At 50.1% G+C, this 25,904-nt stretch overlaps 4 protein-coding genes across 10 annotated transcripts in view; all 4 read right to left on the minus strand.

Moving 5' to 3' along the window:
* Positions 1-4,064, minus strand: part of PLEKHM2 (pleckstrin homology and RUN domain containing M2) — a gene marked incomplete at its 5' end in the record, with an annotated part of 36,839 nt that extends 32,775 nt beyond the window's left edge. For all 3 annotated transcript variants that reach the window (XM_082328925.1, XM_082328923.1, XM_082328928.1), the window contains one exon: positions 3,942-4,064. In XM_082328925.1, coding sequence (XP_082185051.1) covers positions 3,942-4,064 — 123 coding nt within the window. The remainder of the gene's footprint in view (positions 1-3,941) is intronic.
* RSC1A1 (regulator of solute carriers 1) lies at positions 1-6,307 on the minus strand (the record flags this gene model as incomplete). Of its 3 annotated transcripts, none has more annotated exons than XM_082328933.1 (2): positions 1-4,009; positions 4,437-6,307. In XM_082328933.1, the coding sequence occupies one exon, from the start codon at positions 6,305-6,307 to the stop codon at positions 4,448-4,450; it is 1,860 nt and encodes a 619-aa protein (XP_082185059.1). In that variant the 3' UTR covers positions 1-4,009; positions 4,437-4,447. The 3 variants fall into 3 exon arrangements, with proteins under 3 accessions (XP_082185059.1, XP_082185058.1, XP_082185060.1); XM_082328932.1 differs by having other exon boundaries at positions 1-4,302; XM_082328934.1 differs by lacking the exon at positions 1-4,009 and adding an exon at positions 4,065-4,192.
* On the minus strand, positions 5,734-24,137 carry DDI2 (DNA damage inducible 1 homolog 2). 2 transcript variants are annotated; one of them, XM_082328944.1, is made up of 10 exons: positions 23,918-24,136; positions 19,103-19,232; positions 17,803-18,033; positions 15,301-15,427; positions 13,094-13,221; positions 12,372-12,500; positions 11,500-11,603; positions 10,902-11,091; positions 6,436-6,498; positions 5,734-6,339 (listed from the first exon to the last, which is right to left on the minus strand). In XM_082328944.1, exons 1-9 carry the CDS (start codon positions 24,053-24,055, stop codon positions 6,482-6,484), a joined length of 1,194 nt encoding a protein of 397 aa, XP_082185070.1. In that variant the 5' UTR covers positions 24,056-24,136; the 3' UTR covers positions 5,734-6,339; positions 6,436-6,481. The 2 variants fall into 2 exon arrangements, with proteins under 2 accessions (XP_082185070.1, XP_082185069.1); XM_082328943.1 differs by lacking the exons at positions 5,734-6,339; positions 6,436-6,498 and adding an exon at positions 6,515-6,663 and having other exon boundaries at positions 23,918-24,137.
* Positions 19,134-25,904, minus strand: part of LOC309598406 (dolichyl-diphosphooligosaccharide--protein glycosyltransferase 48 kDa subunit) — a 30,242-nt gene continuing 23,471 nt past the window's right edge. The window contains exons 10-14 of one of the 2 annotated variants that reach the window (XR_014230037.1): positions 25,692-25,839; positions 25,432-25,552; positions 25,232-25,338; positions 24,912-25,149; positions 19,134-19,232 (exon numbers count right to left, since the gene is read on the minus strand). Coding sequence is in view for 1 of the 2 variants with exons in the window: in XM_082328931.1 (XP_082185057.1) it covers positions 25,000-25,149; positions 25,232-25,338; positions 25,432-25,552; positions 25,692-25,839 (526 nt within the window). In the remaining variant the exon portion in view is untranslated. Of the gene's footprint in view, positions 19,233-24,664; positions 25,150-25,231; positions 25,339-25,431; positions 25,553-25,691; positions 25,840-25,904 lie in introns of those variants that run through there. The other variant, XM_082328931.1, reaches the window with a different exon arrangement.

The following is a 25,904-nucleotide window of genomic DNA, read 5'->3' on the forward strand; positions in this document are numbered from 1 at the left end:
AGTGTTTATTCATTTTTTTTTTTAAATATCAAATTTTTTTACACATCAATTTTGTTGATAAACAGTCCCCCAATATTAAAAAAAAAAATAATCAAAAAAAGAATCAAGTGTGTATTACTTTGGGCAGAACCACATCCCATTCTCTGATGACACAACCGCTCCTCCCTTCAGCCACCTGCGAGGACAACCGCAGCACGTTCAGCCCAGAAGAGTAAATGACACAAATGCAACCAGCTTTAGGATTCCTGAGTATTGATTCCCTCAAGTTCCTTAAGTGAGTTTGTAAAACTCTTAAGCTAAAAAGCATCAGTCAAAGAGTAACCCAAACCGCTACGCATTTGGATCACGGACTAAGCCTCGTGTCTACACAGTGCAGGAAGAAATCTCTTGAACGCTTCCGAAGGGAATGATGTACACGAAACCGACCCCATTTCCCAAGCTGACTTCTGAGAGAGGCAGGCAAAAATACCTCTTGATTTCTCCTCTTTGAATTCACGTTAGAGTTCTGGGGAGCCATATGGCAAGAAGTCCAAGTCTGGTGAAGAAACCTCTAGGATCTGTTCCTCCTTTTATTTGTAAATGGCATAGTGTTTTAAAGAAAACTTATCTGGAAGTTAAGCATTCAGCAAGTACACTTAAATATTGCTACTTTTGAGGAAAGGAGGTGGCCAGAGGGAGAGAGAAAGACAGAAAGAAGGGAACATATCTAGGAGGTACAAGGTTAACAGTCCTGGAGACCAAGTGTCTACGTAGAAAGTTGAACGTACGTAGCAACAAGGCAGAGATTGTCACGATACCGCAGCGTAGCTCAGCTCTGTCCAGCAGCAGGTCAACACGCCAGGGACCGTCACCAGGAAATATTTCCTCCTCTTGTCAGAATTATCTGTGCCCAGCAGCTTTTGGATGGTGATATCTCACTAAACATCCCCTCTAAACTCACCCAGGGCCTCGTGTACAGAAACACGCGTTCAGCGAGAGGCCGACTAAATTCCTTCAGTATCTTTACGGAAAAGAACGCATCAGAAACCAACAGCGAGGCACACGAGCACAGTGGCTTCAGGAAGCACCCAGAAACAAGCTCTACAGACCCACAAGGGTCCCCACGGGCGCTGGCATCTTTATGAAGCAGCTTCCGAGTGTTGCTTTATTCTCTATAGATGGACTTTTCACACCGAAATAATTTTGCTAAGCTGATGTGACATTAGTACGTTAGAGCACTGATGAATGAGGAGGGGGAAGAGAAGAGAGTGAAGAGCCTTATTTTAGGCCAGGGTACATGGCTCCTTGGAAACCTGAACAGCTTTTGGCATTGACTTTATCCCCTGCTCTAGCCAACAAGCTGTAGCAGTCTGCCATCCCTGCTTAAATAGAAGTATTCCCGCTTTGTGGCCAGGTAAGCAGAGACCAGATAAGGGATGGCTAAAGGCTGAGCAAAGGATGTGTGCATACAGCAGAGAGGACACACATGCACGTTAAAACAGAAGACAACTTTTAGACAGCGTTCGCTAAATACACATTCAATTACATTTTATTTTAACCTTAAATACTCACCACTGCCCAGATTTTCTCCAACATAAATCTTGCTCCTAAAAAAACTATTCTCTAATTTAGCAGCACATAGCCATTCACTCAAAGCAAGGCTCTGAAATGAAGAGATTTAAATCACCAGGCTTGGACCAACTTGATAAAATAGTTTTACAAGTATTTATCAGTTGGGGGTCAGGCTTTGTTTCTAGCAGTTCAGAGAAAGTTACCCAGGAAATTCTAGCACTATTGGTAAATGCTTCAGTACAGCTTTGGCAGAAGGGGAGATTTCAAAAATTATATTTGACAAAGAATAAAACTGAGCATTGAAGCAAGTTGGCTGATGCTCTAAAGCTTTTATAGCATAAATTCTGTATATGCAGTCTAAGTAAACGTGGCCATAAAACTAGAGCCTTTAACCAGTTTGGTGCAAAGCAGCAGTACTTCGTCTAGCTATTAGCAATTGCTTCTAAAAACATAAAGTGTAAATACAAAAAGGGTATAACATTGAATGGCTAACATCCGACGCTTCAAGAAGCCGGCAGTAGATGAACCTGCAGGCTGAGGGCGCAGATTCAGCTCTCGTGCATCCAAGGGGGGCAACCTGCAGCCGGTAGCTGCGCACCAGGCGGGGGCTTGCTCCCGGGACCACCTCGCTGAGCCCCATGGCGTGAATCGGGAGCGGATTCGGCTGTTTGGGCTGGGGATGCTCCGGATCTGAGAGCTGGGAGCTTCATTCTTGTTGCTGCTTTTGATAGCGAACCAGATGCAGATGGGAATGGGTCTAATAGATCTTATTTCCTAAGGCTTCTAGAGAGAGACCTGATGATGCTGTACTGCAGCAGCCCAAGCGTTACCCTTTACGGAGGGGGCTTTCGCCGATTTGAGGTGCTCACTGTACGGACAATATTTTAAAAACTTCAGCAGGGGTAACTCTGACCACCCGCACAGTAAAAAGCTGTAGTCTTGCCTCAGTAACTCATTTCGAACAGAGCCTCAAGTGAATTACTCGATGCTGCTCCAGCAAGGGGGGCCCAAACAGCCAAGCTCTGCTTCCTACATATGCACGGAGCAACGCCTGCTGCCAGCATCGCAGGTAGCGGGATAGGAGCTAAACGTGTCTGGGAGCCCCAGGCTTAGCTGGTACCTTCACAGCTCATGCGGAAACTCCGTTCAACAGACAGAGGAACGCCTTAAAGCTCTTCGTTACTCTAAAGGATCTCCCGCCTGCCCAAGCGTCTAAGAAAAATCTGACAACCACCACTCACTGACATCAGAAACTCCTGCAAGTTCACAGATGAAACCAAATTTGTGTCGTTTTTAAATGCCACCCTGCATGAAAAAAGCCTAGCGTACACGTAGGCAAATCTGCTAAGCAACAGGGGAAACAAAACACCAGGAACACAGGCCTAAGACAATGATAACAGCAAATGAAAGCCATGAACAAAAACATGTTTCCAGCCGCTGCTGACCCATCGCTTCAGGTTTAGCTCAAAGCAGAAAGTTCAAGATGAACACTTGACACAAAGCCACTTCTGAGATTTGCAAGTGGGACCAAGTAAAAGTTCCTACTTAAAATTTGGTATCACGTTTCAGCCACGCTTCCCTTCCCCTTCCCCAGCCCCAGCAGGGTTTTGGGGCTTCGCAGAGCATCACAAAGTAGTTCATCCCCAAAAAAAAGCATCTGGAAAGGGCTTACAGCACAGCCTCGGTGAGTCCTCATCACGCAGGCTACTCACCAGGGACTTCCCAGAAGGCCACGATGGTTATAATGCAGAAGCCACGTCAGCGCATTTGTTTCATAAACCCTACCGGGGAGCCCTCGCTCTTTAAGAAGTATTAAATTAGTACCCCGCCAGCCGCTACGGGCTTTCCGCAGTTTGCATTTCCACAGCTGAGAGGCTGATCATCCCCAAACATCGAGATAAACTAGCGCGGAGCAGATTTCTTCATTCTTCCGATCACGCCCGCGCTCGGTGCGTAGAGAATGCATCCACTGAAACAGTTCATTCTTCCAGGGGCAGAGGGGGATTAAGAGCCATAACACACGTGAAACAATTTCTTCGTTAAGGTTTTGCCTTAAAGTGGTTGAGCTTGTTCTTTTGTATGGGGGAAACATGATGTGGGCAAGGCTAGGAAAAAAAAAAGCAAAATACTGCGTTTCCCTCCCTCCCCACCTACAATTAATACCAGCACATCTTCAAATAAGTTAAAACGTCTCTTAAGTTTTGGTAGCACCAAATTCTATCTCTTCCCTTCTTCTATCCCCATGTTGTAAACTTGAACACACTGACCCAAGAGCATAAAAGGGTTTGGCAAAAACAGGCACCAGCCTTCCCCGGGCACACGCTTCCAAAAACCCCCTCCACCCCTCACTCCTCTTGCAAAGCGTTACGCGTCTGTGGGCATCTACATACCTTTAGTAGCTGCCATAATAGTTTCATCAGCGTCACAGATGGACATTGGGTTACAAAGCGCAGGAGAGCTAAAACAAATCCACAAAGTCCGTTTGGACAAGCGCCGTTTCGCGTCTGCGCCATACCGAACTCAGCGTGCGCCTCCTGTCCTGTGCACACGCGCGGTCAATTCGCTTCACAATCTGCTTTGCGCTGGACAGGGCGGTGATCTTAATGGCTTCTGCTTTTTATTTGTAACATTGGAGCTTATTCTAAAATTGTACATTTAAATAAAAACATTAATTTTAATCCGGTATGCATAATTAAAAGCTATCCTGTCCACACAACGCTAGGACGTTTTCTTTCTTTTAGAAGGCCAAATCTAACGAGTGAAACAGAAGAGACAAGTTACTTTGGCTGCAAATAATTAAAGAATCTGGCTCAACATTCTGCTTGTACATTATGGTGTATAATTTAGATACGTCCTTTAAAAGAAAAGACACCCCAGTCAGCTACCTCTTCCGTAGTTACGTAGGAACGACGATACTCTTGGCTAGCAAAATGAGAAGAGCGAGATCTGCGTTTCCATCCGCTTGTTCCAAAGCCTCAAGAGCTTCCCGCGTGGTAAAACCAGCACCGAGGATCCGATCAACATCAGCCGCAGGGAAAGCAGGTGGTGGAGGAGCACCCGAGGTCAGTCCGGCAGAGCCAGCTGGTGGGCTCAGCAGTGCTTCCTCACACCCGCCCAACGGCCACGGACCTCCAGGAGCAGAACTGCTGCTTCTCCCAGGCGCTCCTGTGAACAGGCTCCGAGTATCTCGAGGTGCACCTTCATCCAAAGCAGGTGTAGAGGAAACGGATGTGGTTTGCTCCGAAGTCGGACTAGTTGGGCTCTGATAACCTTCTGCCAAAACCTCCGCCTGCTCAGAGCTCTGTTGCTGGTCAGATGTCGCTGCAGAATTCACCACGACCAAATCACTCTTACCTGAAAACTTCTGAATCTCTAAAGCACCTTCTCCGAAAGCTGACTGCATGTGACTGACAGACCCGCTGCCGATGTTTTCTGTGCCAGAATCACAAGGCTGTTTCCCCTCTGCTCTTCCACCGTCAGACCCCACCTTACAGAAGGAACAACTCTGCTCCTGGCTGGCTGGATCTGAGCCTTTCTGCTCATCTTCAGAAAGCCCCTTCTGTTGGGCTGCTGGCTCTCTGTGAACCATTTCCAGCTGAGAGACTTCTTCAGAGGCAAGGATTTTACATTCTTTACGACTGATAATCAAGAGTTTGTGCAGCTCTTTCAAGGCTGATGCTAGAGAGAAACATGGCTCTTCTGAAGCTCTTCCTGGATCCGTGTCCAGCGGATGGATGCTGGAGGGGGAAGAGCTGTCTTCAGCCGCCAAATCAGACAACTCGTTATATTTTGCAGGAATTTCACTAGTGCTTTTAGACTGCGGGACACCACCGGTGGAAAGCGGATCGCTCAAGGAGGATGCAGGCTTCAATGACTCCACCTCCATTGAAAAGGCGTCCGAGTTCAGGTCAGATACGCTTCTGTTCTCAGCCTGCCGCTTCTGCTCGCTTGCTGAGCTGCGCGCTTCAGCTACAGACTGCTCAGCTACATCTACTTCCATGAAGGCTTCCGTATGCATATAGCTACGGGAGGCTGACGTTTGGATACTCCCTTTTGCACAGGAAGGACCTGCTTTCTCCTGTCCATCTCCTCTCGTTTCCGTAGGAGGATTTTCTGGCTGGCTGGCTTCTTCCACAACAGGTTTCTCAACCTCACCAACACGGCAAGGAGGTTCTGGGTCAGTTGTCTCAGTTTGCTCCTCCAGATGTTCCTTCTCTGGTTCTTTGCACATCTGATGGTCTCTGGGAAGCTCATGCTTATGCTCCTGTTCTGAAGACAGACAGACATCTTGATTTTGCCCGCACTTAGCAGCAGTGTCAGCCAAACTATTTTCTTTCGTCACTTCCAAAGGACGTTCCTCACCGCGGTCTTGCTCTTTAGCGTTACATTCCTTTAGACTGTCAGCAATAAATGTTTCTTCGAGTGTCTTCTGTGAAAGGCAAGCTGGACTGCAACAGGTTACCTCCCCTGTCTGGGGAGAAGGGTCGTTATTTGCCAAGGAAGCGTTATTGGAAAGATGCTGTAATAAGAGCGGATGTTCTTTTTCTGGGGTTATCTGGCATTCAGTTGAAGACTCAAAAGACTTGACGGCTCTAGGGTCAATGGGCTCTGCGAGGCTAGATTCGGATGAGCAAATTGAAGCAGGGGCAGAGACAGAACGATCAAGTAATTGATTTGTAGGATTACAGATCTTGGAATTTAGTCCTGAAGACTGGACTGGATTTTGAAACCCATCAGAAGCTGGTAATGAGGGCATTTCCAGTGAGGTAGTTTCTTTGTCACTATTCTCTAACAGAAGACAGAAAGAAAGTAGTTGTTAGGACACACGAGAACCACTCTTCTCACTGTAGTAGCAAAAACTTAATAACCGAGGGCTATAAATACCTGGTCTGTGGCCCACTCCAGCTGCAGTAAACACACACTACATGCATCAAGGCTTCTGACGCTCTGTTTGGATTAGGAAACAAACACACCAAACTCGTGTTAGCATTCAGAGCACACCACATGCATGGTTACAGTCCTGCGACCTCGCAGCTCCCCTCCCGACTGTCCATCAAGACAGCGTACGAGCAGCCGGAGCTCCTCCCGTTCGCTGCCTTCCAGAAGTTCTGCCTGGGAAATTCGTTAGGTCAAGTCAAAAAATAACACTGCTGGAGAACAACGTAAAGGCTCTTCTGTACTATTTACGCTGCAGAGTGGTCCGTGGGTGATGCTACACACTTGGTAAAACACACGCAGCGCAAGGCGCGTGCCTAGCGCCGCGCTGGTTTGTTCTCCATACAGCTGAGGATATTCAGGAGCCACGTTTCAGGGAAATGAGAGTTAAGAGGGCATCACAATTCTTGGACTGTGCTCCCAGCAGCTATTGCCTCGCGATGGCTAGTGGCAGCACAGGGAGGAGAAGGCGAGCAAACATCAGCTTGCTGCAAAAGGGAAGCGTAAAGATCCTAGGGCGAGGGGCAGAAATCCCCAAAAGGACCTGCTGCCCGAGGCTGGGAAGAGCAAAGCAAAGAAAGAGACAGCCAGAAGTCGAACCCAGCTCGCTGTTTCCTTCTCCACACGGAGAACGGGTGAATTGCAGATTGCTATCAGTAGCACCAAACACTGGGTCTCGTTATCAGGACAGATTAAATAAGTGAACTTATCTTGCTCATAGTCTAATCTTGCTAAGGTATCAGCTCTCGTGCTCTTGTTAAATCACTAACATGACCTTTGCTGTAAGAGCGCCTCTTCGTCCATTAAAGTCCTACTCTGTCCAGTGTCAGATATCCAAACGGCGATCCGGATTTTGTGCTGCGTGATTTCTTGCGTTAGTTCCCTTGCCAAAGGCCTCAAACTCAGTGGTCTTAAACATATACCCCTGCTTGACCTTAAGCCTTTCTGTTTTTACAGATACCCAGGTGTACTGGGGGACAGCTAACCACGCTCACGCGTACTGCCAGGATTTCCTTTAAGTTCCACACCACGGAAGACATCTGCCTTTTTCACCTCAGCTACTCGTTTCTTTTATTTTCAGTTAAATAAAAATGGCGCGCTACATGCTGCGATACCGCACCTCTGATCAATACGCTTTGGTGTGAAATACAGCAGCCGTTGCACAGCGCAATCCCCTCTGTTGCCTGCACATCTGGTCTTAATGCAGCTGCAACAACTTGGGGACGCTGGAGTATTAAAAAGCCAGAATTATCCTGCAGAATTTCAGACTGCTCGTCTTTCCTAAGGGTGGCAAAGAGGCTCGTGACACAGGATACGGATGAAAACCAGAGGGATCCTTTTCTGTTTCTACGCGGTAGGACTGTGTTCACGCTCTCTGCTCCCAGGCCAGTCCTTGAGAGAGGAAGCAGAACTGCCTCTTGACTCAGTAGATCGGTAAGAAGGGCCTGATCAGCCAAACACATCAGGGATTTGCAGTCATTGAGGCAGCAGTAGCTGGTATTCTGCCAAGCACTCCTCAGCGTCATCCTTCCCAGACCCACGGTCATCCTCCTCCCAGGGTATCTAGAGGAGCTGAATCCCAGCCCCATCAAGGATATCGATCCGGCTAACACCGGGAACAAACTCTTCTCCACAAAGCGCACCGTCAGGGATAAATTCCTCTCTATATTAGGAAAAGCCGGAGTTGCACATGTGGTGGCAGCGCCTTTCTTGTATCGAGGCCGCCTGGATGAAAAGCTGTACGTGGGGTAAGCTACCTGAATACACTTCCTCCGAAAGCGACTGTAGTTTTGCTGCTGGTTTTGTAAATTCTCCATAATCACAGAGTTGTTACCAGTGGTGGTGGGGGGGGAAACACTGCATATTGGCAGAAAAGAGCAAGCTCGCAGACATAAATGAAGCAGATGCGGAGGATCTAGAGGACAGCAAAACACACCAGGATTCCACTACCACCTCAGCTGCCTTGCCGGAGGCGTTGAAACACCAGCAAGTCAGCTGACAAGAAATCATGAGGCTTCGGGGGATTAAATAAAGCTCAAGAATAATCCAGGTGCGTTCGAAACGAGAACTTTAATAGCCTACAGATGTAGGCAGTGATTTCTGTTGTACCATCTACCAGAAGGCAGCAAAAATTCAAGCCGTTAGGACAGAACACAGGCCTTGCGGGGAGCTGAGCTTCCTTGGCCCTGCATTATGTTCTCTCCCTCTCCCGTCTCCTGTGCTTTCACTTGGTTTTCCTGGTACCACCTAGCAGCAGCTAATAGTTTTGGAAGACAGGAGGAGGGTATACATGAATATTCTGACATCTTAGGATACAGCCCGTGAGCCAGAGGCTTGTAGTATGTCCAAGACTTACAGAGAGTCAATCTAAACAAGACCTGCCTTAGTTTTGTGCACGGGTTATTCTACGAGAATTAAGCGAATGCACAAAATGGATTTCCTGGTCTCATAAATCTTTTACATTCCTCGGGGCTCAGCATCAATGGAAAAGGGCAGACTGCTGATTAGTCTGAACAAAGCCACATGGTCTTTAGAACGGTATTGGTACATAAGCAGCTCTGATTTAAGTAATTTTAGGTACTTTTCATTTTCAAGCACTCAACTAAAATGCTTTTATTGTGAAGACTCATGTATTTTGGGCTGAGGTTTGCTTTTTATTTGACCGTTTCAGCAGAGAACTAAGCCCAACCAACCACGATGTCTGCGAAGTCTCATCCGAAATGGAGAGAGATTGCAAAAACCAACCCAGGCTTCATAAGGCTCAAAGTTTTAACAGGAAAAGAACTAATATTTACATCTGCACATTTTCTCTGCCAGGTTATGTGAAGAGACGTGAGCCCAAGGTACCGAGTCCGACCTTTAGCTATGTCAAAACCTGATGGGGCAAGGTCAAATCTATGTTTGTGTTTCTCTCTACTTGCTGCAGCTGAAGTTAATAAGCATTCAAATTTGGCTTTAAAATTTCTTGCTGATTCATTAAAGCCAAGCCTTCCTCTTGAGGTTTTTACATCTCTGGAAAACTTATATTCTTGGAATGGAAGAAAATTGGTCGAAGGGACCAATAACTGCAGTCCCGTGCCCCCCTTAATGTAAAAAACTTAGTCCAAAGAGTAAGCAGTGACTTTCTTGCAAATAACTACCAGGCGGCAATTGGGAAGTGTTAAAGAAAAATTTCAGTGCATTACAACTGGTTATATAATATAGAGAGAGTTAAATCTGGTTATCGCACTTCAATTTTAAACAGGAACATGCTAGAGTCTTAAAAAATTAGCAATAAAAATGTTGAAGAAATCAACTTTATCGGCTTAAACATGACCCGGCAAAGAGTTTTGCATATGTGTGGGAAGCAGAATCTTACTGCGTGCTTTCAGAGGAAAAATTAGCAGTAAAACTCAAAAGTGTCTATAAAACACTTGCATATAAAATGTTATTTTTAAAAGTTTTGGAAAAGGCCTAAGGAATACACTTTGTGAGGTACTCACAGCTTCACTGTAATACTGGGGGGGGGCGGGGAAATGAAGCTTTCCTTTAGTCAAAAGCATATGCTGAACTTAAGGGAGGAGTTAAACAGAAAATCTGAGTTTCAGACAGTTTGGCTCAGCTCAGCGTTCAGCTATTTTGGCACCTCCACTTCACTAAAGTTTTGCAGCTACCAAAACCTCCCGTAGCCCAGTCAGTCTGCACTCGTGCAGGATTCCAGAGGCACAGGGAAGGAATCTACGGGGAGGCTGAAAATTCTCTTTGCAGATCCCATTTAAGGCTGATGATATACATTAGGATGTGAATCCAGCTGCTTCTTTTGAAATTTAGAGCAGCAGTAATCTGCAGTAAGAGAAGCAATTCACCTTCCAAGGGCACAAGCAGCATTCTAAGGAAAAAACTGCTGAAATAGCACTATTTCTAAAAATTGTCATGAACTTTCGCCCAGAGATTTGTACTTACTGCTACGGCTCCTCTATTTTTATACGCTGCAGCTATTAAGAACAGGATTTGCGGAAGGCTCCACAAAGCCGTCCTTACATGAGGCTGCTGAAATATCCCACAACCGAGCCATCTCCCTGCCTAGGCACTACAACGCGAGCCGGGCGAGCGGGTGCCAGAGGCAACCGTTTATCTCCACGCCTTCGAAGGCCAAGAAACCACAGCAGGTAAGAAGCTGCAAGGAGAGCACAGATCAAACAGCAAGCACCCCCGAATGCCTTCATGCAGATGGATTTTACTGCCCAGAAAGGAAGAGAGAAGTGCAATTAGAGGCCACAAGCAAGAATAAAGCCCCTTTCTCTCCACCATTTACTCGCTGATGCTGGATTAGACTGTATCTCCTAGGAGCTGAGAAGGGGCACTGCTGACAGACATCCTGATGCACAGCAAGAAAACTACGCAGATTAATATTTCAACCGGGCTCCTCCTGGTACCTGCTTCCTCTACGGACTTCTGTATTGCTTCTGCTAGTTCCTGGTCCGCAATCTCCTCCGGCCGCATGTCTTCCCGCCCGGCCCCGTAAGCCAGCCGGGCGCACTCTGGGAGCTCGCCCTCCGGGAGGAACGTGGTCTGCGAGCCAGTCGTGCCGATCACTAGTACGTTCTTCTTGAGATCAATCGAACACTGTGAAAGAGCATTGAGACATCAGGGGCCTGCGTAAGAGCCAGTCAATTCCCGGAGAAGGCGGAGAAACAAGGTTAAACCAGCCATTTCCAACGGGAACAGCTCATAGCAGCTACGCAAAGTGGGCCAAGAGCACCAGCTATAAGCAAAGGGCTCCGTATGACTTATCTGTAACAAATCATTCAGTCGGAAAGCTCTGAGCGTCTTCGATGGGAACAAAAATACTCCGGGGAGCAGCCAGACACCCTATAGCTATCCATGATGTAGCGTATGCACTTCTTTCGTAACTGGCTGGAAGATAATCCACTATCAACTGTCCCCAGAAAACTCTAATAAATTCACAGGCATGGTATTTACGTGGCACTTCGCACATAACTTGGAAGAGCCAGTAACTGTTTCAAAAGATACCTGATGCCTCTTCAGCATATCCAGTCCTAGAAGCATGTCCATGGGCTGCTCTTCGAGGATTGAGAAGGAGCACGCCAAGAAATCCCCTTCAATCTGGACCTGAGCTGAAACGCGAGGGAGAGAAGTTACCACCTCGCAACGCTACAGCGCAACAAACCTACTTTCTGCTCTTCCATCTCCTGGGAAAGGTCTGCACAAACCTGCTGGGTAAATCTGAAACCAGAGCTCTGATGGGCTGTTTGGGTCACGGAAAGCCTAGCCCTGCGCGAGCCCCAGGACCACCAAGCCTGCCTCAGTCTCAAGAAGTTAAATTATTTTAAAAGCTGACCTGCTCTAGAGCCTTAAGTACTGCTTGTCTCACCCTCCAAGCTAGAGGAGTGCCGTACAGCTCGTTAGAGCACACGTCTAAAAAGCAACAACAGTGAAGAGAACCGATTTTTCAGACAGTAAGGACAATCGTCTCTCATCCAGAAAACGCGCACAGAGCGCAGCCAGCTTTCTCTTCCCAAAGGAATACGAAACACTCCACGGTGCTGGAACCCTTCCTGAGCAACTCATAGGGCCCAACAGTCCCACCCCAACCAGGAAAGCCCCTGCTATTCCACATTAGCACCCACATCAACACATCCTCCGAGCTGAGGACTCCCTCGCCCAGAAGTGTTAAGGTCATTCCATTTAAAAAGCATTAAACGAGACAGAAGCCAGAGTACGGTGCCCGAGTCAAACGAACACGTTGCAGATGCACTTTCACTTTACTCTGCAGGAGTTTCTAACAATTCTAGCACTAAACTAGAAACTCCTCGGTGCCGAGACTGTGGGAAATGCAGTCAAACTGCTGCTAAAGCTGCCCAAAGAAGGATGCCAGTACTTACCTAAGTGCACTCTGCCAATTATTTTCTGCGTCCCTACACCTTTAGCAATGCCAGCCCACCGCCGATCTACCAGCCTCATTATGTTGCACCTCTCAGCACAAGCTTGGCTCATGATGGTCATCTGGGCACCTACCAGCAACGGAATTGGTGTTAAATCCCGACAGCTCGTCACCAATTACAATTCTGCCCTGGAAGGGCTTCAGATCTTGCACTCAGCAGCCGGGAAACCAGACTGCATCAGCAACTGCATTAGGGCATAAAGGCTTCCCGTGAATCCCGCTGCGTTGAATCGACTGTGCATACACAGATCGGCGCTGACAGTAAAGTACGTATTACTGTAGAGCTGGAATTACCCCGGCTACTTTCCCTTTAAGGCTGCGGATGGGAAGCACAGCACTAAAGCATGCAAAATCCCCCCATCTGTAAAATGAGATAAGATACACATGTGGCAGTGCCCGTTCTGGCAGCGCAGCCCCAGAAATTCTCACAGGAGCCTTGACCTGGGGTGTCCGAGCACTCAGCGCGCTGCTTCTCGCAACAGTTTGCTCTGTTCGCCTTCGACAGTGCCCAGGCTGCTCTCGCGTTTTAATTAGGTGCTTCAAAATCTTGTAACGCAGTGCTTTATTATGGAATTTTGGGGCAAAACTTCTGGAGTGTTTACAGTCTCCTTCAGTGAGGGAAAGGAGAGCGCGGAGAAAGAGATGAAAATGGGGGCAACTCACCTGAGTCAACAAAGGCTTTCACTGGATGTCCATTGACTTTGCAGTTAATATACAGCATCACCACCTGGCCAAAGCTCTCGGGGGCCTCTTCCATTGCTATCGTCATATTTTCTTCAATGTTTTGTTGCCTGAATTTAATGGAGAAGAGAGAGAAAAATCAGGCCTTCCATCAGCCAAACCTTATAAGCATCCTTCTGACTTACACACAGCTCCGGTAATCCCACCCGCTGCAGCTCACCTTACACACAGCGCGTTTAAACCACAACAAAGACTGCTTCATTCGCTAAACGTAGCCTTCGTAGCTGAGGGGTTGCTAGTAAGGATCTTGGCTTAATCCAGAGACACCAACTCGCTCCCCAGCAGCCACGAAGACCGCTCCTTTCCAACACCTCGCCTAACTCACAGCCTTCTGTTTGCAACGGAAACCTGTCACCACAGAGTTAACCTGGAGAATCTGTGAGTGAAAAACCCGCGTATTTATTAGTCACTCTAAAATAAAGTGCTGAGGGCACACAGCAAAGATGTTGCCAGTAGCTACAACGCTGGAATCCCACACAGCAGCTGAACATTAAAATCCTCCAACGTTTCCCTGGTATCTTTCTTTTTCCAAGCATAGGGAGGGAGGTGAGCAAAACCGCAGCGAGAACACCACCATGAGCACAAGCCCTCGGTGCGAATTCAAGCCTACGGAAGAAACGCTCTTCAAGAAGCCCATCACGGCCCCTACAGTCATCTTAGAAGCGGTGGGCAGCCGTAGCGACTGCATCCAAAATAGCTTTATCTACCAAAAAGGGCTTCCGATTTTGATACCGTTTCACTTTTCCTCCTCAGTACGGGAAAAACCCCAAGCTCCTCTCTCACCCATCTTCTGCACTGTGGTGGCCTTCCCACAACAAGATGGGTAGAGGTGGTTTCTTGGTGGGGAAGGAAAACAGCCAGGGGCATCAGAGACCTGGCTCGCTTGGGAGCTAAAGCACCCCGCTACCCCGCTGCCAGTCTGTCCCGCTTCATGTACTTGTGAAACAAAGAGCCGCACATTGTCCTGCTTTTATTATTTAAGCTTAAATTGGATATACGGTGGTTAATCATCAGTTTGTTTTCTTGTCAAATCCGTTATTCTGTTTTCTCTGTGCTTGACACTCTCTCCACTCAAAGGGCAGAGACGTGTCTCAAAAAATACGATGCTTGCGATAGCTTCCAATCTCGGGCAGAGCGCATCTAATTAAACAGAGTTCAGAGGAACGAAGCGGGGTGCGAAACCTGGGGACTGCTAGACGCCCAAACTGCTCCCTAACGGCCACACAGCCTTGGGCACATCCCTTTATCTGTCGCCTCACCTATGGAGGACGGAAATCGTTCCTATGCCTCCGAGCAATGTTTTGCTATCGACAAATGTATATTTTTCTGCGTTGTTAAGCTAAGCATTTAGCCAGCACCAACACCTTGTCAGTCGTAACGCAAGAATGACTCTTATCACAAATGAATTTTGGTTATGACCAACTATGAGCCTGTATCACAAAGACATTTCTTTATTGGGGAAAAACACACCAGTCATGTTCTGACTCAAGGATTTATCATTCGATTTAAGAAATCAAGCCTCAGCCCAATGCGATTACATTTGGAAGACAGCAAGAGGGAGCGAGCGCTGATGAGCAGAACGTATTTCTACAGAACATCTCTTCTGACAGCAGTGATGTTCAGAGTCTGGAATCAGCCAGAGAGACAAAACAATTAGCAGCACGCGAAACCAAATCTCAAAGGCAGCTGGGAGAAGGGACGCCACGTTGCTGTGCAGAGCTCAGCTTAGAGACTAACGCAGGCCCAGCGCTCCGGTTCAAAACGCGCCTGAGACACCCAAGTGCCACCTCTCAAGAGGATCTCAGCTAAGTGCTTCCCACAAGCGCTCTCGTTTCAGAGCGGAGCAGCTTAGGCAGCTCTGGGACATCACAGGCATGGCCAGCGGTGCTGCCACCTCGTGATCTGTGCTCAACCGGACACATCTAAAGGACGGGGTGTGCTGACACCCCCCTGATTCCCAACCCTCCCACGTGCAAAGGTGGCTCAGAGCACTGCCCTGCAAGCATCTCAAGGCAGGATCTGAACACGCTGCTTGCGTCCTCCAAGGAAAAAGCACCATGGATGGAAGCGCCCTGGGGAAAAAAGCGCCGTGAAGACCTCAAAGCCTGCAAGCGACTTTGGTTTGCTACCTTATGTCTTCTTCAATCTTGGCCTGTGCCTCGAGATCAAAAGGGTCGGCTGAGTAGAGTCGGATCCTCTCCTGCTCCCGCCGGGCTCGATCCTGCTGCTGCTCCAGCAACACCCTGGTGAATTTCTCTGCAGTAACACACACAGAAATGCTTCTTACTGGAAATTACTCTTACAAATCAAGTTCTGGCACAGCAAACTCTTCTTTTTGTGCCAGCATGCAGTCAGGGGCAGACTCAGCAGCACACGCAAAACAGGCTTCATCTGAAGGCAGTGTGGATGAACCTCAACGGATAGGTGGCAAACTTGGGAGCCCACTGAGATGAAAAGCTACGGGACAGAGCTCTTTCTCCTTGTGTCTGCTACCCAAACTCAGCACAATCAAACTCAAGTTCTTTGGACATACATTTTTATATGGAAGAAAAATGGAAAAAAACCATGAAGACAACAATGTTTAAAACAGAGAGCTGCCATTAAAACAGGAATTCATTCTTCTGTTGCAGCAAGAATTGCCTACACAATACTCCAAAAAAACCCAGCTGCAAAACCAGCAGACAAATGAGACCCGAAGCAGAAATCAGGACTGCAGAACTTGCACAATTCAAATGAGAAGCTTGAGTGCACGCGTATTTTGAAAAAGCTTCAGACAGAGATAGAAGCGAGATTTCATAGCTCTCAGTAAGATGGCCCATCTACAAGCAGAGCTTGCAAAATCTATCATGTTTTACACTCGGCAATCCCCGGTAAAATAACATCCTGTAGATCCAGCAAAGAGCAAACGCAAAATTGTAAGACATAAAAAGGCTAACAACAAAACTGACTTTAAACCCAAGCAACACAGGCAAAGACAGAGACACGATAATCCCTACAGCTGAATGCCTGCCCCTGAAGTCAAGAGGTCCTAGGCGGGACACCTGCTTCACAAAGTCCAGCCGCACGTTTTCAGGACACAGATTTTAGATCCCCACTTTTTGGATGGCCTCTGGTTATTTTTCACTGCTTGGATGTGCTCACGTACGTTCCCAAAAGGACCTGGCAATAAATTAAGTTCTCTAAACACAGAGGCTGGGGGTTTGCTTCCAGAAATGCAGTTCCCATGAAGAAGCTCTCTGGCTCAAAGGCTGTTACATGTTCAGGAAGGCACTGGGTATGTTTTCGTGTTGTTTTTTTGGGTTTTGTTTTTTAAATTAGCAGGTGCCTTCTAAAGTGCTTGCGGTGCATCCAGCACAGTCACATGGCAGGTATCTCTGTGTATATTTGGGCATCAAAGCCAGAGCTGAACTGGATCTGTGCCCAAATGCCAATAGTAGCAGTACAGAACATAACCAGCTCAAACCCTTCCTTCTGACAGCCCGCTGCGGCGATTTGGGGCTAAAAACGCACCTCTGATTCAAAGTTTCACGTGCACAAGACGAGACAGCTCAGCAGATGAGCCGGTTCTGGGTGTCTTGGCCTTAACCTCTCGTTTTCTGTGCCAACAGCAGTGCATTTTCTCAAGGTGATGGGCAAAACTCCCGCACTACGGACGCAGCGCTTGCAAGAACTGTGAGGAAGCCTGAGAGTGCAAGGGACATGGTTTTGACTCTGGATACGAGCTAAAGTCAGAACTAAAAAATGAAATAGGCTGACAATATCCATGCAAGTTCCTTTCTAGCTTCCTTTGACAGAGAAGCCACCGGGATGTAACCTTGAAAGTGGGAAAAAAGAGTCTCCTGCTAGAAGCTCCTTCTCTCCATTCATTTCCCCAAACTCAACAGGATTTATTTCCTAACTACGCGTCTTGCAGAGGTTTAGAAGCACATCTTCTGACGCCCACAACACCGCTCTGGTTTCATACCGAAAGGACACTAGAGTTCAAAGCTTTCATCAGATGAAGAACGTGGGACCGACATCAGCTACTCGCCTGCAGAGGAAGGGAAGGACACGGCACAAGGCTTCAACTGTGCCCAAAATACGTAAACACTTTCAAGATCAACAGAAACTTAAACGTTTATGACTATTCCTATCGAAAAAGCTCCCTAAAGACACTATTTGCTCGTCCTTTGTCCTCTCCCTTTCTGACATCCACTTCCCTAGCAGCTACTCTTTATGGACCGAGTTGGTTTTACAGCGTGCTGCTCTCTGAGGACTCAGTGGGCTCTGGGATGCCGCAAACGCAACACCGCTATTGGAAAACGTGCATTCGGAGAGTCTAAGCATAAAAATCGGGAGCTGAGCCACTTGCCTTCACAGAAACTCGACTTATCTGTGCATCTGATATTTCAAAGTAGGGGACAGAGGATATTAAAAAAAGCCAAGCAAGAGAAATATGCCCAACTTTCCAGAAAAAGTCTTGTTAGGCGAGGAACTCTGCCTTGAGTACTCCCAACTGGCACCTTTTATCAGCATCACCAATGAGCTGGCAGTGAACATCCCAGCTGGTTAAAAACCTGCGGCTGCCTTTTATTAGAACGGAGCTCAAACAGATTTAAAACCACCTCCCGCAGATTAAAAACCCAACTTACCGAGGTCTCCGCTGAGCAACGCTTCCGCCAAGGGCGGATTGCGCTCCTTCAGCAGGGACAGCTCGTGGGGATTCGCAAGCAACATCTCCCGTAGCAGCGCCGGATTGTCCAAACCCTGAGGGAACGAAGGTGCATCGGGAGGCGAGGGGCGAAGACGCTGTGCTGGTGGCTGATGCTGCTGAGTGGATGTCCCAGGAACCGCGATGCTGCTGAAGTCTATCCTCGGCAGACCTTGAGGGAAAAGAGGTCAGATGCGTCGGCGCTTCACGTTTACAATTCTGCTTGAAAAACGCAGTGGGAAAAACCGCGGGAAGGATGAGCCGCTCTTAACGCTACAGTATTAGACCGGATTCCGTGAACAGCGATTCGTGTCGGAAGCACGGCCACGTACTGAGGTTACTGGGTTAGGAATGCTAGCGCGTATTCATGTAACTGGGCTAGCCTTCTATCTGGCCCATTTTTTATCCCCTGAAATGCACTTACGGAATCGCAGACTGGTTATTTCCAGCTTCACAAATGTAAATACCACACGGAGAGATCGCAAGGCTAAACCCAGTGTCTCTAAGGCACTTCTGAATCTCTCGGATTAAAAAAAAACAAAGCGGGGGGGGGTGGGAAGAGTAACATCTCTGCAGAGCTGCATTGCAGGTACCAATCCTCCAGCTGAAGCAGGAGGACGAGGACCTCAAGCAACGCTCCCACGCCCTTCTCAGCCAGCGGCACCTCTTTTCCAGCGATATTTTGTGACGGGGATTTGCTCGGAACCGCCGCAGAAGGCAGGACAGAGGAGCAGGGCTCCACTCAGACGTTATCTGAGGAGTCTTTCGCCTGCGTGCACGATTGCATAACTGGGTTTGTTCGGACGCGGCTTCTCGGGGTATTTGTCACAGCACGGATTCAGAGCGCACATCGCAACAGCCTTTCAATGTGTCTGCGCCGCACAGACCGCGTATTATTGCGCCATTACACCGAGCGGGAAGGGAACCAGCGGTCGTATGAAAATTCACACGCCTTTACAAAAACTGCTGTTCTGAAGCAGTTACCTTCCTCGCTTTCTTTGCATTTCCCCAAAAGAACAGTAACATGGTATTTGCTTCCTTGGAACTAAAAAAAAACCATTAAATAACAAGCCCTTTAGCTAATTTTAAAAGCCCCCTGCCTCATCCCTAGCCACCCTCCCTTCCTAAGTGTTTTGCCTAGCAAGGTACCAAAGGAGACTGACAAGAGACGGAGTTGGTGTTTGATAAATACCGAGATCTTTGCACCCTCAGAGCAAAAGTTAGCCCAAACCCTTGCTCACCTGGGAAACGGATGGAGGGCCGTGGCTCTACGGTCTCTTTCTGTCGCAAAATCACCACGTCGCCGTCTTTCAAGCCATAGGAGGCCAAAGATCTGTTGTTGTCGGTTAGAGGCCGCTCCGCATAGACTATCTGTTTGTGGAGAGAGCGCAATGAAAAACACCACGCGTGACAAAGTGGACAGCATCTTGCCGCTTTTAAATTTTCATTTCTTTAGGAAAGCGTTCTGGTAAATCCTCTGGACCCTTCTTCAAGCTTCAGAAGGGAAGGCGTGCAGTTCTCGCCACGGGCACGGGCAGGCCCTGCCAAAGCACCTCCACCTCAGGCACAGAAAGACCTCAACAAGTAAGCGGTTGGACGACGACACAGAGCTGGTCTCAGCGAAACCCGGCAGCGGTTTCTCGAAACCCAGCATCTGGGCGCAGGGCTGGTCTCTCGTAATTAGAGGCCAGGGTTTTTAATGGAAAGAAAGCCTTGCAGTGGGGCTGATTGCCACACGTTTCCAAAATCCAATCTCGACGATTACACAAGTCAGGGCCGTCTTCTACAGCGTTATCTCCCCCCCAGGTCAGCACCCACTGACCAAGGATCGACTGCACACACGCAGGCAGCGTCGATCAGGATTGATCCATGGATGATCCGGTCCAGTATCTACGATCTCTGCCTTTTCCCACAACTGGGTTCCCCAGAATAACCAGTTTTACAGGGGCCTCAATGATTAGCTCAGTGATTTACGGTTTACTTCAGTGATGTAACTCTATCCAGACTCAAAGGTTCAGCACCCAAAGACACCGCTCCCGAGACTGCAGTCAGTCCGTGGCGGGGAATTAACTTCTGACTACAAAACACAAAGTCACATCGTTTTCTATTATGAGAATCTGAATTAACAAGGGGTCCGCAGATTAAACGTAAAAACATATCGAGATAAAAAATGAATAATCACCGTGAGAACATTTCTGTTAACGTTAGATCTGTAATACCTACAGACGTCCTAAATTACAGGGAAGCAAAAGAAAGACAATAAATAAGGAAGTGCTTTACGGGAACGAAAGTTCCCAGGAATGGTGTCTGCTAAACGTTAAGGTTTCTGTGCCTTCATCAGAGCGCAGTGAGCCTAGGCAGATCGGTTCAACAGCCTCCTACCCCTGGCAGGAGTCCAAAGCAAGAAGCGCCGGAGAACTTGGCCTAAACCCGTCGGGCATACGATCGAATTTCACGTTTACCACCTAGTTTAGCAAGACCCGCGTCTCTCCGGGTCTGGAAAAGGCCAGTTCAGCAACAACAGGTTTGCTGCAGGTCGGGACTGGCAGAGCCGCGTGGGAGAAGCTTTCGCAGTCCTTGCGTCGATGGGCTACGGCTCTACCCGATGCTATCGCAAGGAGCGGATCCAAAAAGAAGAGCCCAAAAAGACCAATTACTATGCGTCTTAAGGTCTGGAGGACGCTATAGCCTTTCGCTGCTTTACTGCAGCAACTCAGAAATATCACACAGAAATATTACGCTAACGCACTCTTAACAGCGGAGATCCATCGTCAGCGGTGGTGCCAAGGACAAGACAGAGAAAGCAAAAATAACAAGAACCCCGCACGACAGCGATCAGAGCCATCAGAATTAGGGAAACACAGGCGATTAGCAACAAACACGAGCTTCCTCCCTTCTCATTAACGACACCCTTACCAACCTCAGCGGTATTGCACCAGACTGGGTCCCTTCCAAAGCAAACACGTCTCCGTTTGCAAGCTATATTAAGGCACGCAGTCTCTGCTCCGATGGTTTGCAAGACATTACCGGCACAATTAAGGTTAGCTTGTGGCGGGAAGGGTCCCGGTGCATCCTCTCACGTTACCGGACGCGTCCCGCCCGGCCTGGCTCAGTAACGCCGCTGCCCGCAGAGAAAGCAAGCTTGTAATAAATCCGAGCTGCACGCGCAAATCTGAAATGGCAGTTTCCCTGCGCAGACACTCTGGAAGAGACAAGTTAATCAGTTTAAGTGAGGTTTTACCTCTGTCATCTTGCTGGGATTGGATTTATGAGCGTTCGGCCTTAACACCTCAGACAATGAATTAAGCGCCCGGCACTCACTCTACATCCATTAGCAGCGCGGCTTAATACGCTTTTGACCCATTCCGCTCTGCTGTTAAAACAAACTGATTTAATTTCGCTGCATTTTGATGATCTGCTTTGTAGCATATTTTAGGAGGCGAGCTCGCGGGCTGGCCGGGTACGAGACACGGGCTCTTCTGGAGGTGACCTGGGCAAGGATGCAGGCACCGAGACCGCACGACGGTTGGATTTTGCACGATGCCATAGGGTAGAGCCTCCTTACGGAGCAAGGAACCCCAATCAAGCGTGCTAGATACCACCAGCAACCGTAAATCAATCCAAACCCAGAGCCCGTTCAATCTTCCCGTGCACAGCCAAGGACAGGAGGTGCACGGCGCGTAAAGAAAGCAAAGCGATGGAAATAACGGTGCTGCCAGAACGCGGTTTTGCCGAGAGCCTCCCCGTCCGCTCTCCAGAAAAAACACCGCCTCGATGCGCGGAGGAAACCGCAGCGAGCCGAATTATTTCCCCTCTCCTCGCCCGGCTCCTCTTATCACCGCAGCCCGCCGGCAGCCGTCCCCGTTATCTCACGCCGCCCTCCGCGCCTTGCGACCGCGGCCATCCCTCGGAAACCTCGCAGCCCCCTCCTCACCTCCACCCCAAACTGCAGCACCCGGAATTAATTTCACAAAACAGCAGAGAATAAGACGGGGATTAACCCTCCTCCACACACGGCTGTGGTTTACTCCACCCTGCGCAACCCTTACTGTTAAATTCATCCTCTCTTTTCTGCCAACGTGACACCTTTAATGCAACGTGCGCCTTGGTTATGGAAAAATGGCAGTAAACCACCAAGCTTGGTAAATGTAACGCTGCCTATTTGTGGAGGTTGAGCACACAAAATCCTTCTGCACAACAAGCTGCTCCACCGATAACTTGTATTTTTATAACTTTCTCGCCACCGAATGTCCTCAAAACGCTTCACAAACGCTAGGCAGAAACAGGAGGGAAAGGAACAATAAATACATGGCTAGAAAACATGAAAAAAAAGGAAGCAAGATGATGCATAAATGGCAGATGGCGAGCAGAAGGAAAGCAGAGGTGGTTACAAAAAGCACAGCGCTGATCCCTGTTACCTGCGGCTGATATAATCGCCAAACTCCGCAGCAGCTTAATTGCGGTGGAGCAAAAACTCAAAGCAAGGGAACTCCCGACAAAATGTAAAGCAGAAAAATCCGTGGCCCCTCGTCATCCTAAAACAGACCCAGAGCTGGGGGCTACCCTGACCCAAGGGGGACAAAGCTGAGGATGAGGAGGTCACGCTCCACACGCCCGGAGGTATCGAAGCCACCGAGCGCTCGCAGAGCCCCACGCGCAGACGTTGGCCCCGTTACCGGCCACAAACTTGGGTGCTGGTGGCTGTGACACAGACGTGGGGGTTTGCTGGAGCGTAGCAGATGGGAGCCTTTACACGAGGTGGCTTCTCGCTCTCTACCTACCAAAAATCAAGAGGTTTTCTCCCTAAAGGAAAATCCACCTCACCTTGATTCTCTACCCCTGCTTCGGAGACCGCTTCCCTCCCAAAACCAACCTCTCACCCCAAAATAAAAGGCTCGCCGAAAGCAGAGGTAAAGCAAAACGCCGCGGGTAAAGCGTGGGGAACCTGCTCGGCGAGGGAGCGCGTCCACCTCGGGGGCTGCCGCTTCAGCCGTTTTTCCATCGCTGACTAATATTCATTTGACTGGAAAAATACTTCATTAATTTAGACCAGGAAAAGGCTCAGGAAGCAAAAGCTGCCGCCACAAAACTCCGCAAACTCTGCCAGTGCCCCGAGAAAAGGAGCTGACATCGCCCTGCCCGGCAACGCGTCGTCCCGCTGATAAACGGGTAGAAATCGCAAAAAAAAAAAAAAAAAAAAAAAAAAAAAAAGCGGGACTGAACCCAAAACAGTGAGTAAACCCCAGACGGACGGACAGACGGACGAGAGCCGCCCCCACGCCGCAGCCTGCCGTGTGTTTTGGCACAAACACACGACGAGCGAGCCCTGAATTGGGGCCGGAGGGGGATCTTTGCTGGGGGAAACCGGGCGGACGCGCCCTTCGGTTCCCACACCTGTAAGGAGAAAAAAAAAAGGGGGGGGGAAAAGCCCCAATCTGCCCTTTCCGCCCCAAACGCGGGCAGGAATTTGATGGGATAAGTGAACCCTTTCCCGAACGTTTCAGCCTCGCTCCCCGGGGTCTGAGGAGAGCACGGGCCGCCACCTTCCCCACCCTCCTACTCCCATTCCTCTCATTCCAAATCTTTCTTCGTTAAAACGCCACATTCCTCTGAAAACTCGATTAAAAAAACCAACAACAAACATTTTTTTTTTTATCTCTTTTTCAGCTCCACCGCGGGAGGAGACCGAGCCTTTCCCGGAGGGACCCCGGTAAGACATCGAGTCCTGCGGGACCCGGAGCCTTCTCCCGAGGGGAAAAGCAGGATTTTTGAGGGAAAAAGCGGGATTTTTTGAGGGAAAAAGCAGGATTTTTGAGGGAAAAGCGACGCGTTTCTCCCCAAAACGGACCTCCCCCCCCCCCCAATGACCCCCAAGCCCCGGGATCCGGCGGGGCGGAGGCCCCGGGGGCTGAAGGGGGGACCCAGCCCCTGCGGGAGCGGGCCGCAGCCGTCGGCGGGCCGAGGGACCCCAACCCCGGGGGTGGGGGGGTAACGACGGGGCCCTCCCCCCGCCCCGGTCCCTCAGGGCGGGGGCCCGTCGGCGGGCAGGGCCTGACCTGGCTCTCGGCCGCCGGGATACCGGATTCCAGCTCGCAGAGAGCCCGGAAGTTTTGCAGTTCGAAGTCGGCGTCCACCTGCAGGGAGAAGGTGAGCTCGCTGCGATCGCGGCGCAGGCAGAACACGGTGAGCAGCATGGCCGACCCGCCGCCTCCGCCACCGGCCCCGCCGCCGCCGCTAAGTGCCGCCGCCGCCGTCAAGCGCCGCCGTCGCAAAGCGCCCGCCCCTCCGGGTCACGGGCTGGCTGTCAATCGGAGGCTCTCAACCAATCAGTGGGCGCCTGGCAGGAGGGAGGCGGGCGGTGGGCGGAGCCTGCCCCCTCCGACCGCGGGCAGAGACGGGGGAAGCCCCGGCGCCATTTCCCCCGGTTTTCACCCCAAAACGGCCCCGGCGCTCGCCGAGAGCCGCTCACCCCCCCGGCTCCTCCGGTTTTCTCGGGGTCGCGTCTTCCGGCTGCTGGTTCCTGCCCAGGGAACCCCCGCTGGGCCTTCAGGGCTGTCCCCGAACCCACCTCTTCACTTTGTGGGGCACAGCGCGGGTTTTGGGGCGCCCCGTCGTCCTCGGCCTGCCTTTGGGGAACCCGCGCCGTGCTTTTCGGGGTGCCCCAAGCCCCTCCGCACGCCCCGTTTCCCTCGCAGCCCGCCCCACCGACACCCCGAGCAGGGGAGGGCGAGGCGGGGACGCGTCCCTCCGGTGCCACCCGCCGCGCCGGGGACGCGGCCCAAAGCCCCACGCGGTGAATTCACTTCGCTTCGACCCGGGAGAGGAACGAGACTTTATTTTGAAACGGGAATTAATCTCGAATCGACATCATCCCAGCGGCGGGGCGAGACAAACGTCGCAAACTCATCAGGAACGACGCCGGAGGCGCCACGTTTCCAGACGCTTCGGCAAAGGGTTTCCCCCCAAAATTTCATTTTCTTTCCTATTAATCCCCCCTCAACGTAAAAATACAAAGACCAAACACAAATCCACGGCGTGTCCGGCACCTACCAGTCCTCACAGGGTTACGAATGCGGGTCCCGAGCGCTGCCCGGCCCTGCCCGGCGCCGGGGAAGAGGCTCCTCCTCCCCCAGGGAGCTCAGTCGGATTTCTCCTTCTCCTTCATGTGGAGGAAGACGATGCTGAACATGAAGAGTCCAACCATCATGGAGAAGGCGCCGGCGTAGTAGGGGTACGCTGAGGGGATGAAACGTTCGTACTGCGTGTGCTGGAGGGGACGCACGGAGACCTGGGAGGGGAGAGAGCGGCCCGGTGAGCCCGGCGTTCCGGGCGCGCTTCCCTCTCGGCCGACGGATTCCCGCCGCGCTTACCTGGGTGGAGGAGTAGAGGTGGGTGTAACCCAGCCGGTTGTAATCCACTTTGAACTGAAACACGCCGTAGACGTCCGGCAGCTTGAACCGCACGCTGTATTTGCCGCCTGAGAAAGAGACGGCAACGACGTTGAGAAGCCGTGGAAGCCGAGCGGCGAAAACACCGCCGCCGCGGGGCCGGGGCGGCGAGGGAAACCTACCGTTCCTCTTCAGGAAGGTGCGCACGAAGGGATCGATGCGGACGAACTCCAGCTGAATATCGTCTCCGTCGAAGGGGACCCACTTGCCGTCAGAAAGCTTTTCGATTACAATGCTGTACTCCTGGAACGAACCCACAAGGCGTGAAGTTAACGAGCGATGCCTGAAAACAAACCTCGACCCGTTCCGAGTTCAAGTTTTCCCAAATCCCTTTTCCGAAGCGGCTCCCCCGCGTCCCCTCCTGCCCCAAGCGGGCACTTACCACGAGATCGGTGACGGTGTAGGCGTTGGGAGGCGCGAGTTCCCCCACGCGGTGGTGGGACACCGCTCCGACGCGCAGCACTCCCTCCTCCTTGAACACCCAGCGGGACAAGGCGACAGCCAGCTCGTAATTACCCGTCTGCGAGTATCTACGGACGAAGGAAGGCGGAGAAAGGATGGCGGCCACGCCGAAAAACCACACTGCGTGCCAAAA

Source organism: Platalea leucorodia (assembly GCF_965183815.1).
Source record: "Platalea leucorodia genome assembly, chromosome: 17".
In the NCBI taxonomy this organism is placed as follows: Eukaryota; Metazoa; Chordata; class Aves; order Pelecaniformes; family Threskiornithidae; genus Platalea; species Platalea leucorodia.

Excerpts from the sequence above, each read along its gene's own strand:
- DDI2 (XM_082328943.1), bottom strand. The coding sequence starts at position 24,055 with ATGCTGCTCACCGTGTTCTGCCTGCGCCGCGATCGCAGCGAGCTCACC. Across the intron at positions 19,233-23,917 it reads TCCCGGCGGCCGAGAGCCAG|ATAGTCTATGCGGAGCGGCC; the intron begins GTCAGGCCCTGC and ends CTCCACAAACAG. Across the intron at positions 15,428-17,802 it reads GTTGCTCAGCGGAGACCTCG|AGAAATTCACCAGGGTGTTG; the intron begins GTAAGTTGGGTT and ends GTGTTACTGCAG.